This window comes from Sciurus carolinensis, chromosome 11 (assembly GCF_902686445.1).
Source record: "Sciurus carolinensis chromosome 11, mSciCar1.2, whole genome shotgun sequence".
NCBI lineage: Eukaryota > Metazoa > Chordata > Mammalia > Rodentia > Sciuridae > Sciurus > Sciurus carolinensis.
The window spans coordinates 9,075,080-9,093,550 of NC_062223.1; the positions used below are offsets into that span (position 1 = coordinate 9,075,080).

Consider the following 18,471-nt stretch of genomic DNA (forward strand, 5'->3'; position numbering starts at 1 on the left):
TTGGGATTGAACCCTGGGTGGGGCACTTTACCACAGAGCTATATCCCCAGCCTTTTTTATTTTTTATTTTAAGACAGGACCTCACTAAGTTACTTAGGGACTCAATAAGTTGTTCAGGCTTGCCTTAAACTTGCAAACCTCCTGCCTCAGTCAGCTCCAAAGTCATAGGGATTACAGGCAAATGCCTCCTGTGCCTGGCCGTATTCTTCTTTTGAGAAGTATCTGTTTAGTTATTTTGCCCCTTTATTGGGTTTTCTTTTTAATGTTAAGTTTTTTGAGTTCTTTATATATTCTGGATATTACCCCTGAGAAGCAGGTGGCAAAGATCTTCTCCCATTCTGTATGTTCTCTCTTCATGCTCTTGTTTCCTTCACTGTACAGCTTTTAAATTTGATGCCATGTCACTCATAGATTTTTGAAAAGAACAGTTTCCAATCAGTGAGTGCAGTTTCTACTTCATAAAACTAGAAATGGAAGAATAAATAAGAGAGAAAGCAAGAAGAAAAGTAAAAAAGGAAAGAATCGAAGACTATAGTAGAAATCTGTCAAATAAAAAACAAGACAAAGAACACAGTTGAGGGGGAAGGAAATAAAACACTGATCAAAGAAAAAAAGAAAGAGAGGACATAAATTACCAACCAATACCAGAAGGAAGAGAAGTACTGCTAGGGATTCTACAAACTTAGAAGGAGAAACTCATGAACAAATTAGATTTATCCCAGGAATGCAAGGCTATTAAACATTCAAAAAACCAACGTAATTCACTAAAAAAGAAAAAAATAACCCACCCTATAGAAGCATTAAAAAAAAGCATTTGACAAAATCCAACATCCATTCCCATAAAAAGCCCTCAGCAAATCTGGACTAGGCGACAACTTCCTCAAACTATTAAAGGGTATCTACAAAAACCTACAGCTGACACCACATTTAATAGTAAAAGACTGAACAATCATTCCCTAAAATCAATAACAATATGAGAAAGTCTGATCTTGCTGGGCACAGTGATGTCACCTATAATCCCAATGACTCACAAGGCTAAGGCAAGAGGATCACAAGTTAGATGCCAGCCTCAACAACTTAGTGAGACCCTAAGCAACTTAGCAAGATCTTGCCTCAAAATAAAAACAGGTGCAGTGGCACACACCTGTAATCCCAGCAGCTGGGGAGGCTGACGCAGGAGGATCACAAGTTCAAAGTCAGCCTCAGCAAGTTAGCAAGGCCCTAAGCAACTCAGTGAGACCCTGTCTCTAAATAAAAATATAAAAAGGGGTTGGGGATGTGCTCAGTGGTTGAGCACCCCTGGGTTCAATACCTGGTAACCAAAAAGAAAAAAGAAAGTCTGATCTTACCACTTATACCACTCATATTCAATATTGTACTAGAGGATCTAGCTAATTCAGTAAGTAAAGAAAAGAAGGAAAAGGTATTCAGATTATAAAGGAAGAAGTAAAACTAGAATTGGAGATACTATGATCCTTGATGTTGATAATCCTATAAAATTTACAAAAAGCTACTAGAACTAATAATTTAGTTTAACAAGGTTGGAAAATGCAAAAATAATTGTACTTCAAATAGTATCAAGGAACAATTAGAACTTGAAATTTTTAAAATATCACTTACCCTAGTATCAGAAATATTAGTTTAAATCTGATAAAACAGATAACAATATCCATACCCTGAAAACTCAAAACATAATTAGAGAAATTAAAAATAATCTAAACATGGAGAAATATGATATGTTCGTGGATCATAAGACCAAATATTGCTATAGTAGATGTAATTCTCTGCCAAATTGATCTAGAAATGCAATGTAATCTCAAAATCCCAGAAAACTTTTTATTCCCAAAATTCATATGGAAATGTCAAGGGGCTACAATAGCCAAAACACTTTTAAAAAGGGCAAAAAGGCCATTTTATTTCATCTTTTTTTTTCTTATTTTATTTATTTATTTGGTTCTGGGGAGTGAACCTAGATACAACACTTTACCACGGAGATATGACTCCAGCCTTTTTAATTTTATTTTATTTTATTTTTTTACATTTTGAGACAAGGTCCTGCTAAATTGTAGAGGCTGGCCTTGACTCTATAATCTTCCTGCCTCAGCATTCCAAATAGGTGGGATTACAGGATATGCCACCTCACTCAGCTCAGTTGATTTTCTTTTCCTATTTCTAATTAGGTTTCTATTCCCACTTCTATTCCTATTCCCCTTTCATTTAATTTCAATGAAACAGGGTCTGTACTAAGCAGACTGGTCTGGAACTCCCGATCTCAAGTGATCCTTCTGTTGCCTCAGACTCCCAAGTGCTGGGATTTCAAATATGCCACCTTGAGGCGTGGGGGTGCTAAGGATGGAACCTAGGGCTTCATACATGTTAGGCAAATGTTCTACCACTAAGCTATATCCCTAGCTCTTGAAGACCTATTGTAAAGCTGTAGAAATCAACATAGTTCTGGCATCAAGACAGATAAACAGACCAAAATACAGGATCCATAAATAGCTCCACACAAATATGGTTTTTCAGTAAAAGTGCAAAATCAATTTAGTAGAGAATGGACAGTTCTCCCAATAAATGATGCTAGAACACCTGGGATATTCATATGCAAAAAATTTCAATCCATATCTTACACCATACACAAAAATCAACTCAAAATGGATGATAGATTTACATGTAAAGTACCAAAACTATAAAACTTTCAGAAGCACACACAAAAGAAAATCTTTATGACCTAGGTTAGTCACAGATTTCTTATTTATGACACCAAAAGAATTACAAATAAAAGGAGAAAACTGTAATTTTGGCTTCATAAAAATCAAGAACTTCTCTTCTAAAGACACTATTTAAAAAGTGAAAGGACTGCCAGGAATGTTGAAATGTCTGTAATCTTGGCAACTCAGGAGGTTCAGGTAGGAGGATCCCAAATTCAAGGCCAGCCTAGGCAACTTGGTAAGACCCTGCCTTAAAACTAAATAAGTAAATAAGCCTGGGGTTCTTTGTCCCTCCATTGTTGAAGGTCTTTTTCAAAATGTACTCTGAATACTAGACTCATCTCTAGGTTGTCCTCTTATCCCCTCTTCTTGAGGTTCTGAGGTTTGGGACTAAAGACTTTTACTTATTTTTTCAGCTTTTTTGAGGTCTAATTCATCTTTTCACTTTAGCTTGACAGTGTCTTTTGAAGCACAAAGTTCTTTGTTTTGTTTCGCAGTGCGGAGGATGGAACCCAGAGCCTTGCACACATGCTAGGCAAGCGCTCAATCATTGGGCTACACTCCCGGCCTTTGAAGCACAAAAATTTTTAATATTGATGAAGTCTAGTTAATCTATTTTCCTTTGGTTGTTTGTGCTTTAAACGTCATATCTTAGAAAACACTGCCTGATCCAAGGTCACAAAGATCTGTTTTCTTCTAAGACCTAATGGTTTTAGCTAGATTTAGGTCTTTGATCCACTTTTTGGTTAATCTTTGTATATATCATATCATCCAACCACTTTTTAGAATGTATTAAATGGTTTACCATAAAGTTACTTGGGAAAAAAATACCTTACCAGTCAAATTTACCACCACGGAAAGTCAACTCCTGTGTTCCCAGATGAGATAAAAGGTATGTGGTAATCCAAAAGGCCAGAGTCAGAACAGTAAAATGCCCAGCTGATTACTCAATGAGGAATCACAACGGTTCAAGAATTTTAAGCCAAAGCAACTACATAGCAGACTAGCTCCCACTGATTGCTGAAGAAAAGCAGTTACAAACCATTCTGCCAGGGGATGAGCCAAGTCCCAGGAACTCTGATAATAAGAGCTATCCTCTGGGGGCTGGGACTATAGGTCAGTGGCAGAGCGCTTGCCTAGCACACATGAGGCACTGGGTTCAATCCTCAGCAGCATCACATAAAAATAAATGAATAAAGTAAAAGTTAAAAAAAATTTTAAAAAGAGCTCTCCTTTTGTTCCCCTTTGTTTATCCAAGTTAAAAAAGAAAAGAAATGGCAAGGTATGGTGGTACACACTTGTAACCCAGTGGTTCTGGAAGTTGAGGCAGGAGGATCCCAAATTCAAAGCCAGCCTCAGCAACTTAGGGATGCCCTAAGCAACTTAGGGAGATCCCCACCCTGCCCAGTCTCTATAAATATTTTTAAAAGGGCTGAGGATGTGTCTCAATGGTTAAGCACCCTGGGTTCAATACCTGGAGAAAGAAAGGAAAGAAAAGAAAAGGAAAGAGAAAGAATGAGAGAGAGAGAAAAAAAGAGAGAAAAAAAAAAGAGAGAAAGAAAAAAAGAAAGAAAGAAAGAAAGAAAAAAAAAAGAGAAGGGGAGGAAAGGTGGGGAGAGAGGAAAAAGGAGAGGAAGAAAAAGAAGAGAAAGAAAGAAGGAAAAAGAAAGAAGGAAAGAAAGAAGGAAGGGAAGGGAAAGGAAAGGAAAGGGAAAGGGAAGGGAAGGGAAAGGGAAGGGAAAGGGAAGGGAAAGGAAGGAAAGAAAAGGACTGTTTCTGGACTGGATATGAACCATTTTTCCCCTTTCAATCCCCTTCCCTGTCATATCAAATACTGAACATGTTCTCAATAGTAAAGTGCAATTAAGTAAGTGTAAGAGAAAAGAGTAAAGAAATATTAAAGAAGCAAAAGAAGACAGAAATCTGTTTTAGCTTCTGATCTTTAATCAGCCTCTATAAAAGCTTGCCAAGTGTTAGGCAAATTTGGCAGCGAGAGACTGTTTAGAATTTATCAAAAGCTTGACAATTAAGTGTAGTCTCATGGGATTTAGTGGATAATTATGATCTCTAAGACCACAAACTCTTCCCTTACTTCCAAACTTGTATATGAGGCTGAGGTAAGTCTTGGTCTCCTCATCTCTGAAAGAGAAATCACTAATAATAACACTATGTTCGATCTACCTCTCACAAATGAATGAGATCATGTCTACAAAATGAGCTCCTGTTGGGGGGAAATATTAGATAAGTTCTGAACCTTAGAGTTGTTGATCCTGTAAGATGTAAAATTATATAGATTTTTAATTTTGAATACAAAAGTCTTAGATTAAAACAACTCGATTAACAGCAAAGCAATAAACCTTTTTTCCTTTTTCTCAAAAAAAAAAAAAAAACTCAATTAAGACAGACATTCAAGAGTTCATCATTATGACATTCTCACTCAACGTTGAGCAAGCCTGGTCCTGTCAACTTCTCTATGAAAAGCACCACTCCTTATTTCCTTTCCCATCAAGTTAACAAGATGCCAAAACTAAACTTGGGGGAATAGAGTCTCTTTGACACCAAAAGTGGATTATAGGGAAGAGATAATAATGGAATTATAACCATATAACCATACATTAACAGCAAAGTCCTTCCTATTTACAAGGACTAGTATTCTTATCTAGAATTATTTTTTGAAAAAACTTTTTCCAACTTGGAAAAAACATTTGAACATTAAAAAAAATAATTTGCCAAACTATTAAATTATGTCAACAAACATGGAAGAGCTGGGTACGTACTAAGAGGTAGAGCACTTGTCTAGGCATGCATGAAGCCCTGGGTTCAATCCCCAGCACTGCAAAAATAAAAAATAAAATAAAAATAAACAAGGGAATGAGAAGTTATTTTGAAAATGTAGGTAAATAAATAATTATAATTTGAATTAAAAAGATAGGAAAAACAGCAAAATAAATAGAGACCTCCAGGAGCAGTGGTGCATACCTGTAATCCCAGCTACTCAGAAGGCTGAGGCAGGAGGATTACAAGTTCAAGGTCAGCCCAGGTAACTTAGCAAGACCCTGTCTTAAAATAACATAAAAATAAAAAAGGAGAAGGGATGTAGCTCAGTAGTAGGGTGCTAGCCTATCATGCATGAAACCCTGGATTCAATCCCCAGTAATACTATAGAAATAAATACCTATGAATACAGATTTTCCTCCATCTCATCCATATTCCCCTATTTAATTTCTCCTCTTTCTATCTTCACCTCAGTAAGGGTATTATAAGAAGTGGTCTCTAGATTTGAGCAAGTAGGACAAACAGGAACAATAATGTTTCACTAAGTAGATATTTGTAACACAAGTATTTATACCCAAATGAATAATATATGCATAAGTGGAATTACAAATAAGTGGATAAGTATATGATGTATAATGATGATATACATATTTAAATGTAATGAGAAATTTTAAACACACAAGAATTTATCTATCTTAAAGGGCCTCATTCTACAAAGGGGATTATTCTCATTGAAAGAAGGTACCAAATATGGTCTGAAGTTTTTTTGTTCTAATAAGCAAATCAGACATCATTAGGGAAGGAACATGAAGCTATTTTAAAATTAATTTAATAAGTAATAAATATATATAATATTACAGAAGGCAAAATTAACAAAAAAATAAATTAGATTAGATGATACAGGAAAGAAGCAAGCCTGCCCTTCAAAAAGCCAAGATTTCTAATCCTGAAGAATATGAGAGTATTATATCACTAGAAAGAGTGGAGCAAGCAACACAAGTCAGTTTCCAGAATGTGAACCTCATTTTAGAAATGTCACACATGATATTTCAGAGGAACTCATAAACAGAATAGTATTACTGACAAAGCCATTCCAGTGGAGTTTAGGAGATATGTTTGTAATAGAGAAGGAAAAATAAGTCTCATCAACACATAAATAATAAAGTTTAAAAGCAGAAAAGCTGTCTGAACTTAAAAATAAAGAATATGCAGAACAAAGGAAAGAAGCCTTACTGGTGACTGAATTTTGGGGACTACCCTGCAAGTTACCAAAAGAAGCACCTTGAACATTCCTCCATTAGAGTCCCTATCATACTGCATTTCATTTGCAGAGCTGCCTTTCCTTCCCATGACTTCCTCATGGCAAAGCAGATATTCAGTACATTTACTCAATCATTGTATGAATAGTTAGTGACCAGAAGAAAAAGGGAAAAAACACATTAGAAAGGTTAGGAAACTAGAGAGATTACTGAATTATTATTTATTAATTCAGCATTAAAATTCCCTAAAACATGACTGTTTTGTATAGGAGATGACCTGAAGTATTCCTGATCCACAGAAAAAGTACCTACTACAATGCTGATAGAACAGATTTAAGAACAAAGAAAACTGAAGCTGGATGGTTCCACAAAAGTCCGGTTCCCCAAGAGAGGTGACCTTACTTTAGGCACTGAGATAAATCAACTGAACAATGAAGACGACAACATAAACTGAATTCAGAGGCCTACTATGAATTTTGTAAAGAAAAATAATTCTTTAGCATCTTGAAATTTGATGATTAATGAATCAGATGCCAAATGAAGCTGAATAAACTGTGATGGACCAATTTAAAGTGTTTGATAACAGTATTAAAGGAATGTTAAATAAATAATAATAGTAATAAAGGCATAATTAATGATGCATAAGAGGGAGCTAAGGGATCGAGTCTTAGTCTTGGCCAATTTCCTTTGTGAGCTTCAGTGAGTAATTTACGTCACTAATTAGTATGAATAAATAGCATTATGGAGTGGAGGTTAGTATTATGAACCCTAACAGCTAAAGAGAAGACTTAGACTGAAGTTGGCTACTAGAGGTGATTGACCATGAACAAAAGACTCAATTTTTATTATGTACTTAATGTGCAATACGTATTTGTACAAAGAGTCACCCATTCTTTACCAGGATATAAAAATAGATTAAACAAAATTGCTGAGCTTTTAAAATAAGTTAAATTAAAATTAAGTCACCATGACACAAATTGTTTAAAATTTGCATTAGCATAATAAACAAACAGGTGGTCATCCCATAAATGATACTCAATACTTCCTCCCTAGTAATAATAATGATAATAAAAACCATTCCCTTATTCTTATGAGCTTTTCATTTTTTTCAAAGCACTTTCACAAATATTAATTGAAGAAGCAGCCTTATGTATAATCTGACCACTCCTTGTACAAGCATATTAAGTATGGGTTTAAGTTACAGGAAATACTCCTGTCTCCTCCCTAGTGGTAATAATATACTCCCTTTTATTTACATGGATTTTCATTTCTTTCAGAGCACTTATATACATATTTACTGGAAGAGTGAAATTAGGAATGATCTTTCCATTCTCTGCATCATCTCAAGGGTGTAATCCAAAAAAAGAAGAGAATCTGAAAATCAATAAGTAAACTACATGATTTTGAGGCAGTTAACCCCTAAATCCTGAACATGAATTTGGATCACCCAACAGTCTCTGAATCAGAGCAACTCTCCAAGACAATAAATGAATTTCCCCTTTCAGCCGTAGACTTAGGAGGCAGTTAAATAGAATGATTAAGATATCTTAAGTATGAACACAAGGTAGAAAATTAAACCTAGCTTGTTCACTGCTACAACTCCTCCTCTATACTGAACACAGGTCTAACACATACTAAATGCTCAATAAATCATTACTATCATTATTACTAAAAGAGCATGCTATCCTAATTCACAGATTATCTGTTCATAAGACAAAAACAAAAATCTCAAATTTTTTATTACTTTTCCTCCACAATTACTATTTTTATGTGTATGCACAAGAAAGCAGAACCTAAACAAAATTGGAATCACAGGGCAAAAGCTAAGCTCTATTAAGAATCTAAAGATAAAAACAGCTGGAAGCTAGATTCCAAGGGCCAAGGCAAGGCAAAACAAGGCAAGGCAAGTGGTTGGTGGAGATCCCTGATGACCCTTAATTCAGTAAGTAAGAAATTTTAAGTCTTCATTCTTAGGCTAAAATATTACTCCAAAGAAGCAGTTTCAAATGGTAGAATTATTACCTACATATTTGTGTCTTCAGAGTATTCATTTTGTAACTGAATTACAAAAATAGTTTCATCCTTTTATCTGATATGACCAAGATGAAGGGAGATACTCTGATTTAAGCAATAACTGAGTTGCTGGAAATTTGGATACAAATTAAAATTTTAAATTGATTTGCATTTTACAATGTTTGCATTTGCACTAAGAAAATCTGCAACTTAAAAAAACCAGTGGTGATAAACTTCATAAACATTTATTATATAACACATACCTTTCTAGTCTAGTTTTTTGGTTGTTTCCATTTTAATACACAACAGATTTTCTTAAAACTAAGACTAATGTCTGGGTTTTTTTAAAAACAACAATCTACTTATCCATATATAGTTGGGGGAAGTTTCTTTTAAAAGTTTATTTTGTAAAATGTGTAAATTAGCAACTCATTAGGAGAAAAAGCAAGACCAATGAATAATATTTATGAACCAAACAACCACAGGAGATTTTTTTAAAAATGAAAGCACAATTCTCAGATCATTTTGGTCTCCTTAAAATAAACAGTATGTCCTTTGACTTGCAGATTATTCTTATTCAAAGGAAAGAAGAAATACTTAAAACTAAGGTCACCAAAACTGCTAAACCATTTCAATTTTGGCACATAATGTGAAAAATAGTATTAATACTAGTCAAAATCATTTTTAGTAAAAGCATTCTTTTTCTTTTAACTAGATGGTAACAAATACTTTACTAAAATTTTTATTTTACTCTTAGAAATTTTTCCCTAAGGCTGTATACAGACTATTCAGAGAAGCAACAGCAAGGTAGGTATCTTGTTCATTCCTGTATCTATACAGTTTTAAAGATCATCTTTCAGTGGAGTTGCTAGATAAAATGCAGGTTAAAATTTTACATAAGACATACTTGTACTAAAAAAATTATTATCATCACAAATTCAAATTTAAATGACCATCCTGCACTTTTACTTACTAAATCTGGCAGCTCTATCTTTCAGTACAAGTCTGTTTCAGAAAATAGCAAATTCATTGCCAGTAAGGTACTGATTTAGTCTTGTAAAAGCTGGGTAATTCTTTACCTTTTTGTAATTTCTTGAGGACCAAAACATCACAAATGCTTCTTGCAGAAGCAACTGTAATAGAGTACAAAGAAATATCATAAATAAGACAATTAAATGGATTTTATTTTTCAAAATCAAAGCTGGAGATATAAGTCAGTGATAGACTGCCTAACATGGGAGAGGCCCATGGTCAATCCCCAGAACTTCCCCAACTCCCATCCCCAACACATCAACTGCCAAGTCTGAAAACACTACTTATAGATACATAACATTTAAAAGAGATCCTATTAATGAGTTCAGTTTTAAAAAAAAAAGCAAAGCACCAAAAAAGCACTATGAGGCTGCAATGATTGTCTGGGGGGTAGAATAATTTCTCTGAGATGATAACCAAATGGCAAGGCAAGTCTTTTTACCTATATTTAACAATTACTTACAACCAACAGGACAGTCCCTTTTGGATGCTAGAATACCTTACAGAAAAATTATGAGATGACTACAAACTGCAGCTAGTAATCTGAGTATATACCAATAACTCACATTCCAGTGTAAATTAAAAATTTGGCCCTACTTTTAATCAATTTTACTCTTGAATATATTTTCCTACACTATCAGGTAAGAATTCTTTGTACCTAGAGTTCTAAATCTAAACATTAAAACATTTAGAGAGTATCTCTTCAGGACAGATGGTGAAGGAGGTGAACAAGGGGTGCTATAATATATAGCATTTCGCAAACATTATGTTTCACAGCTTACACTGGCTAATTAAATGTCCTAAGAAGATCCACAATAAATCCTTGTTATTTTAACCAGCATGTCCAAAATTTAGATGACTACATATAACTCCTTTCCCATAACTCTAATATAATTTAACATCTTAGTCCACATATTTTCAGAAAAATTGTGACAAGTAATCATGTTTGTTAAAGCCTTCAACAATTAGGAGAACACTAGCCATCCCTCTGCCTTTCATAAAGATCCTTTCAGATATAAAATCTGCTAGTTCAGGAGCTGGGCATGGTGGTGCATGCTCGTAGTCCCAGCTAGGTGGGAGATTAAGGCAGGAGGACTGCTTGAGTACCAGAGTCTGAGGCCAACCTGGGCAAACAAAGCAAGATCCCATCAAAAAAAAAAAAAAAAAAGAAAGAAAGAAAGAAAGAAAGAAAGAAAGAAAGGAAGAAAGAAAGAAAGAAAGAAAGAAAGAAAGAAAGAAAGAAAAGAAAGAAAAGAAAAAAGAAAATTTGCTAGTTTTGTACCCCTAAAAGATACTTTGAAGTACTAGATATAATCTAGTAGATATAATCAAGTTAAGATTAAGTCAAACTGGATTAGGGTGGTCCTAAATCCAATGATTGCTAATCTTATGAGAAGGATATGTGAAGACACAAACATAAATACAAAGAAAAAGTCATATGAAGATGAAATGACACACTTACAAACCAAGAAACAGAAAGGATTATTGGCAATCACCAGAAGCAAGGAGAGAAGCAGGGAACAGATTTCTCCTAGAATCTCCAGAAAGAACCAACCCATTTACACCTTGATATTGGACTTCTAGTCTCCAGAACTGTAAGGATACATTTACTTTTTTAATAGCCACCCAGTTAGTGATACTTTGTTCCAGCAGCCCTCCATAACTAATACATATTCTTCCTCATCAGTGGCTTCAAACCAAATTTAAAAGACATCACTTTGCAGTTCCAGATAAAGACAGCAGACTTAACATACACATCTATTTTCACTCCTTCCTAAAATCTTGATAAAATAGAACAGAGATTTTTTTTAAAGACAAAACCCCACAAGGCTAAATAAAAGAAAGAGGAATATAATAAAATCCTAGAAATTAAAAAACAGAAGACCTAGTAGGAAAGGATTTGGAAGACATGAGAAATTTAATTATAAGGAGAAAAGGGAAAAGCCATGAAACCATCTGAATTATATGACAAAATCCCCAAAGACTCAGAAATAGCAGTATTAGGAACCTCTGGAAATAAGGGTTAAGTTAAATTAAAATACTCAACTGAGAAAATGAATTTCAGTAGAGCTTAAATTATCTCCTCCACTCATTCTAGGAACTGTTCCTCCCAAACTTGATACAGGATAAGGGAGAACTTGTTCTTCCAACATGAAAAACAAATCAGATCAAACAGAAAAAGTAACAGCAACAGGAGGTACAGAAAACTTTTTGTTAAAAAAAACTTCTATATACTCAGAAAGTTGAGATGCAGCCCTCAAACAAATGCAAGATGTGATATAATAAGAACATAAAGAAGTGGGGCTGGGCAGTGGCACATGCCTATAATCCCAGGGACTCTTCAGGCTGAGACATGAAGATCACAAGTTCAAGACCAGCTTTATCAACTTAGCAAGGCCCTAAGCAATTTAGGGAGAACATCTCAAATAAAAAATAAAAGGGGAAGGGGATGTAGCTCAGTAGTAAAGCACCTCTGGGTTCAATACCCAGTAAACCACACACTCCCCCCCAAAAAAAGAAGGGGAAACGCTCTTGGGAATAAAAACTGCGATAGCAGAAATGAGAACATCCATCAAATGGTTGGAAGACAAATGTGAGGAAGTTGCCTAGAAAGTAGAAAAAAATGAAAAATAGGACAAAAAAGATTTTTAAAAATCAGTTTAGGAAATCCAATAGCTAAATGACAGAAGTTGAAAAAGAGGGAAAAAAAGAAATGCAAGGGAGATTTTTAAAGAACCAAAGGACATGAGTTTACAAATTGAAAAGGCCCACTAAGTGCAGTGCACAATGGACAAAAACAGACCCACAGCAAGGCACATCACTGAATTCTGACACTGCTGGTCCTCACAAGTGTCCTGTTCTCTTCTTCCTGAGCATACAATTAGACTACACTTTGTCATCTCCCTTGTAAATCACAGCATTGTGGCATTATAGACTAAATCCCAGGGTTAGGGTTGTAGTTCAGTGGTAGAGAGCACTTGTCAAGCTTGTGTAAGGCACTGAGTTCAATTCTCAGCACCACATATAAATAAGTAAATAAAGGTTCATCAACAACTAATAAAAATACTTTTAAAAAAAGACCAAATCCCAGTCAATGGAAAGGGAACAGAAATAATACACATAATTTCCAAGTCTACCCTGTGAAAGTCTTTGACTTCTAATAAGCCTTGCTCTTTCCCCATCCTTACCTGAATGGAGAGACCTTAAAGGGTCTAGGGGAGAATGGAACAAGACAAACAGCTTGGATCCTGCATAAAACAAAATGCATCTCTATACACACTCATCAGACAATGAAATAAAGAGAAAATAAACATTTCCTGTATTAAGCCACTAAGATTTCAGGGTTCGCTATAGTACCTAGCATTATTTACCATAATTAACACAAAGATAAAGATCATATACACTCATGAGAAAATGACAAAGTAATCAGAAAGACTAGAATTTTCAATAGCAACTCCTGAGAACAATACTACAATGTCATTAAAATTCTGAGGAGAAATGAATACTGACCTAGAATCCTAAACTCAAACTATCAATCAGTTGTGGAGAGTAAACATTTTCAGAGATGTGAGATCTTAAGAAATTTACCTCCCCAACACTCTTTTCAGAAGCTACTAGAGCCTGAGAGTCATCAAAGCGAGAAGCCAAGAAAAATGAAGATAATAGGATTCAGGAACCACAAAATCCAACACAAGGGAAAAACTGAATAGACATTCTGAATAACAACAAAGGGAAGATCCCAAGACATTAGCTGCCAGAATCAGAAGGCATCAAGTCAAGATTAGAGCTGGTCAGAAAATTCTAGTACAGAGTTTTTCACAAGGATGAAATTGACAGGCTACCTGATATGTTGGAACATATCTAAGAGTAGATTTAGACAAAAGCCGGAAGTTTGGGCATTGCATACATGATAAAAGTACAAAAAAATTAAACAAGTAATGAAAGATAAAATTTAAAGAAAAATAATCACTTTTCAAGATGACTGTGAATGGCATTTTATGGCCTAATAATGAGAAAATATTGATGTCCATTTTGGTGGGAAAATTAATTAGAAGAAACATACATGGTAGAGTTGGAGATATGAAAGAGAGCTATCATCTTCTATAGTGGGAAGACAATAAATCATGCCTAAAAATAGGGAAATCCAGATTCAGTCACACGAATCAGTTGAGTCAAAACTATTAGCCTCTAGTAGGGGAAAAGTTGAAAAGGTATAAGCGTGCAGGGAATTACAGGTTTTGTAGTGTTTCATTGAACCTTTTAACTTTTAAAACCAAGCATATATAACTTTGACAAAAACCTAAAAATAAATAGCCTTGTATATCTTTTTCAAAAACCAATGATGTGGAACTCTGTATGTTAACATGAAATGTTGCCTACAAAGTACTGTTACTGAAAAGCACATGGCATAGTCCTTAGTATATTCCATTTTTTAAAGAACTGGTAATTATGAACATATGTACAGAAAAACATGGAACAATATATAGTGAATGTTAGTTAATAATTATTTTGAGTGACTTAGAAAGTCTCATTCTCCATAATATGCTTCTGTAATGTTGTAATGTTTTTTGTCAAGTACCAACTTTTTTCTGCCAAAAAAATGATAAACATAATTGCATGAAGATCAAAGATAATAAAAAGAAAAGCCCTCCATATTAGACAGGCTGATGACGTCCATTAGGCTCAAAATGCCTATAGAACTGGGTTTCTTGACAGAAGTTATTATTGCCCAAGTCCTTTGTTTTGAGTGAAATCAATGCTGCACAAACTAATTCAACCATTTACAGACCAACAGTCACTTAGTTAAGCACTTCTATCATGAGCAGGGGAAACCACCCAGCCCTACTAAGTTCATTCAGAGTAATTGCAAACCAATTTATCACACTCTTAAGGATGTTTAACACTAAGTACACAAGAAGAGGTTGTTTCTGTTTAGGTAAGCAAGTATCTTAGAGTCCAGTGTAGTATCCAATCTGAACTGGACTCCAACTGACACTCTAGGGCTGAGAGGCCATCTTCTTTATGCACACATCCACTCGCACACAAAAAGAGGCAAAAAAGATAGCACTTCACAGAGTCAAGAAAATGTATTTCAGAGTTAAAATGTATTCATTTTCCTCTAAAAAAAAATACAGGCAAAAATGATGAAAGAAAAAGAAACAAAGGAAAAGATATTTTCAAACTAACTATATAGATCAGGATTATCCAAGTATGTTATTCATAATTTTCTTTTCCCTTTCCTTTATTGTTTTGCTTCTTTTGCCTGTCTTGGAAATAAAAAGTAGGTAAAATTCAATATTGCTGTGAAAGAGCAGGTTAAATCCAAGAGCAACTAAAAAATAAAATAACAACCTGAAAGAAGACAACTTCTGAGAAAGAAGAAGAAAAGGGAGGGGGAGACAGGGTATTAGAAAGGATATATTTGAACAAAACACATACAGGCATGTATGAAAATGTCACAGAGAAACCCACGAATATGTATAATGAATAAGCTATAATAAAAAAAAAAGGGACAAGAGTAAAATTAATCTCAGCAATTTTAATTTAAGCCAAAATAATCTTGTGCTAGGAGTCATTCCGGCTTGCCCCAGCTGGCGCCAAGGTCTCGTTCTTCCAAGAAGTAAAGGCTGCGTTGGGGTGAGGCCCTCATTCATCCAGTGCCTAGTACAGCACTCGCAGTTAGCATCGTGGCCTCTGTTTCCAAGCTGGCCTGCATTTACTCTGCCCTCATCCTGCACGATGATGAGGTGACCATCACAGAGGATAAAATCAACGCCCTTACTAAAGCAGCTGGTGTAAATGTTGAACTTTTTGGTCTGGTTTGTTTGCAAAGGCCCTGGCCAATGTCAACACTGGGAGCCTCGTTTGCAAGGTAGGGGCTGGTGGGCCTGCTCCAGCAGGGTGCGGCACCAGCAGGAGGTCCTGTCCCTCCACCACCACTGCCCCAGCTGAGAAGAAAGTGGAAGCAAAGAAAGAAGAATCAGAGGAGTCTGATGATGACATGGGCTTTGGTCTTTTTGGCCATATTCCTGTAACATGTTCAATAAAAAACTAAAAAAAGAGTCATTCTGCTCCTTTCCTATGACACACTTGAGAATCTATCACCAGATACTTAGTACATAATCACTTGGAGTTTATTTATGGTACTGGAGATTGAACCCAGGGGTGCTCTACCTCTGAGGTACATCCCCAGCCCCTTTTATTTTTTATTTTGAGACAGATTCCACTACATTGCCCACAGGCCTCAAACTTGCCATCCTCCTGCCTCAGCCCCTGGACTAGTTGAGATTACAAGCATGCACCACTGCCTGCTTGGTTTTGGTTTTTTAACTACATGATAAAAGATTATGACTAACTGAACTTTTTACATAAACTATGCCATAAAAATCATGATAAAACTTAAATAGAAAATCATTTCTTTTTCTTCTTCTACTTACTAGTTGTTACACAATGAAGAGCGTTTGGCTGGTGCTTAGAATTGACTGCTTCCATGGAAATCATTAGCTGCCCTTCTAGCAACACTCCCTTTGATGTTTCTGTTTCACATTTCCAGTAAATTATTAAATATCTCAAAATCTGAAAAAGTATAATGCAAAGAAAACACAATCTTCTTTAAAAATTATGGTAATAATAAATTTGTATGATAAAAACTAATTTTCCCCTATATATTGCATTCTTTCTTGTGAAGTGTCACATTTGCGTTATTCAAAGCAGAGCAACCTAAGAAAGGAAACAGTGAAATTCAACACAGTGCCCAACAAGACAGGAAACTGAGGCAATAAATTGCAGTATTTAGAGGATAAGTGCATCTGGAAATAAAAATTAAGGAAACATTAAGTGGGAGTTTTCTTTTTTTTCCCTCTCCAAATAAGCCAACATGAATGAGTGACATCTGATTATGAATCATCTTTATTTATTTATTTTTTGGTACTGGGGATTGAACCCAGGGCCTTGTGCTTACGAGGCAAGAACGCCACCAACTGAGCTATATCTCCAGCCCCATCTTTATCTTTCATTAACATTTTTGAGGGTTAAAATATTATTTAAGAGTGTTGGAGGCAAAAAAGTCTGAGTTTGAATCTCTGATGTGCCAAATTCCAGTATATGGCCTTGGGCAAGTTACTAAACCTCTCTGAACTCAATTCCTCATCTATAAAAATGAGGATGGGGCTGGCTCAGTGGTAGAGCACTTTCCCAGCACATGTGTGATTTCCTAGTACGTAAGAGGCACTGAGTTGGCTCTTCAGCAGCACATAAAAATACATACATACATACATACATACAATAAAGTTACTGTATCCATCTACCACTAGAAAAAAAAAATGAAAACGAGGACAAAGCCACCATATATAGTTGCTGCTGAAAGGAAACAAATAATATGCGTAAAATGTTTAACACAATGTCTACCATACAGTAAGTACTTAGTAGGCATTAGCTACTATTTCTAACAAGTTCATGTGCAATAAAGACTGCAAGTAACGCCTGGGAGTATAGTCCAGTGGTAGAGCCCTTGACTGGCTTGTGCAAGGCCAGGGGTTGTTCCGTCAGCACTGTAGAAAACAACAAAACAACACCTCACACAATATTTTAAGTTGAATAGAACTCCAAGATGTCTGAAAAAAACATTAAATCTTGATGATACTTTAAAATAAAATGCATTTAATTCCCATTATTATTCACGAAAAGTAGACTCTCACTTCCACACTAACGCAGCACAAGGAGAATTATTACGCTTATGCCCTTTTTTAAAGGCGGGGCGCTCTGAGTAAGAGAATTTGGGAACTAGGACCCTAGACTGTGACACAGATAGCAAAGAGCGTTTCCAGGCGTTTCCTGCACCCTCCTTCGCAACCCTCTGACTTCCTGCGCCACCTCTGTTGAGATCTCCGAGTCTCCATCCACAGGGAGAGCCGCTGGGGAAAGCGCTCTGACCCGGTTGGTCCATGCTCTCCCGACTGTGAACGCGAATGCTCCGCGTTCCGCGGTCGGTAACGGGGCGGGATATTCGGCCCCTCCGAGCAGCCCTCGGAGGCTGTGAGGCCATTTCACCGCCAGGCAGGGCGGGACAGGCCAGACGCTAAGCGTCGCGCGAGGCGATGGCTGTCCGGGTCTGCCTGAGCCGCCACGTGGAGGGCGCAGCGCCCTCTTCCGGTGCGCCCCGCGGGGCCTCCAGAGCTGTCACTCAGCCCCTCCCGGCGCGCGTGCGCGAAACCCCTCGTCCTCAGCGGGTCCCGGGGTCGTTCCTCACTTGGAACCCGACCCTCAACGCTGGGCACCCCGGGCGCGGCCTCCAAGCTGCCTGACCCGCTGTCCTCCGCCCTGCGCCGACTTTCTCCTAGCATTCGCGAACCTTCCGCCTCCATCTTGGGCAACGCCGGCCCCCTTGGCCCAAACTTCGTGGCCTCTTGCCAAAGAGCCTCTCCTCAGAAAGTGGCTATCTGTGCTTTATCTCCCTCCCCGGCATCACCTCGCAGACGGCCGAGGCCATCCCCTCCATTCCGCAAAGGGAGCAACAGCGGCGCGCAGCCGCGAGGTGCCTCCGGCGGCCTCAGCCTCCCGCTCCGCCCGAGCTTCGTCCTCACCCACACCCACGCCCGGCCGCGCGAGCCCGACCTTCCCGCCCGCGCGCTTGCGGGCCCCGCCCCTACCCGGCGCGCCTGCGCACCGGGCGCCGCCCGCGC

The 18,471-nt window shown here is 36.9% G+C and overlaps 2 protein-coding genes across 8 annotated transcripts in view; one reads left to right on the forward strand and one right to left on the reverse strand.

Moving 5' to 3' along the window:
• Positions 1–18,387, reverse strand: part of C11H11orf80 (chromosome 11 C11orf80 homolog) — a 71,659-nt gene extending 53,272 nt beyond the window's left edge. For 4 of the 7 annotated variants that reach the window (XR_007103868.1, XM_047516271.1, XM_047516270.1 and 1 more), the window contains exons 1-3: positions 18,258–18,387; positions 16,228–16,366; positions 9,838–9,891 (exon numbers count right to left, since the gene is read on the reverse strand). Coding sequence is in view for 6 of the 7 variants with exons in the window: in XM_047516271.1 (XP_047372227.1) it covers positions 9,838–9,891; positions 16,228–16,366; positions 18,258–18,287 (223 nt within the window). In the remaining variant the exon portion in view is untranslated. Of the gene's footprint in view, positions 1–9,837; positions 9,892–16,227; positions 16,367–17,097; positions 17,100–18,140 lie in introns of all 7 variants that reach the window. The other 3 variants (XM_047516275.1, XM_047516273.1, XM_047516272.1) reach the window with 3 other exon arrangements.
• Positions 11,942–15,845, forward strand: LOC124958330 (60S acidic ribosomal protein P1-like). Its single transcript, XM_047516323.1, has 3 exons — positions 11,942–11,987; positions 15,449–15,548; positions 15,623–15,845. The coding sequence occupies exons 1-3, from the start codon at positions 11,942–11,944 to the stop codon at positions 15,843–15,845; spliced, it is 369 nt and encodes a 122-aa protein (XP_047372279.1).
• Positions 18,388–18,471: the final 84 nt, after the last annotated feature.

Bases quoted from the DNA above. Each gene is read 5' to 3' on its own strand.
- LOC124958330 (XM_047516323.1), top strand. From the start codon at position 11,942: ATGAAAAACAAATCAGATCAAACAGAAAAAGTAACAGCAACAGGAG. The intron at 11,988-15,448 runs GTACAGAAAACT...TCATTCATCCAG, and splicing joins AAAAGTAACAGCAACAGGAG to TGCCTAGTACAGCACTCGCA. The intron at 15,549-15,622 runs AGAGGATAAAAT...TTTGTTTGCAAA, and splicing joins GATGATGAGGTGACCATCAC to GGCCCTGGCCAATGTCAACA.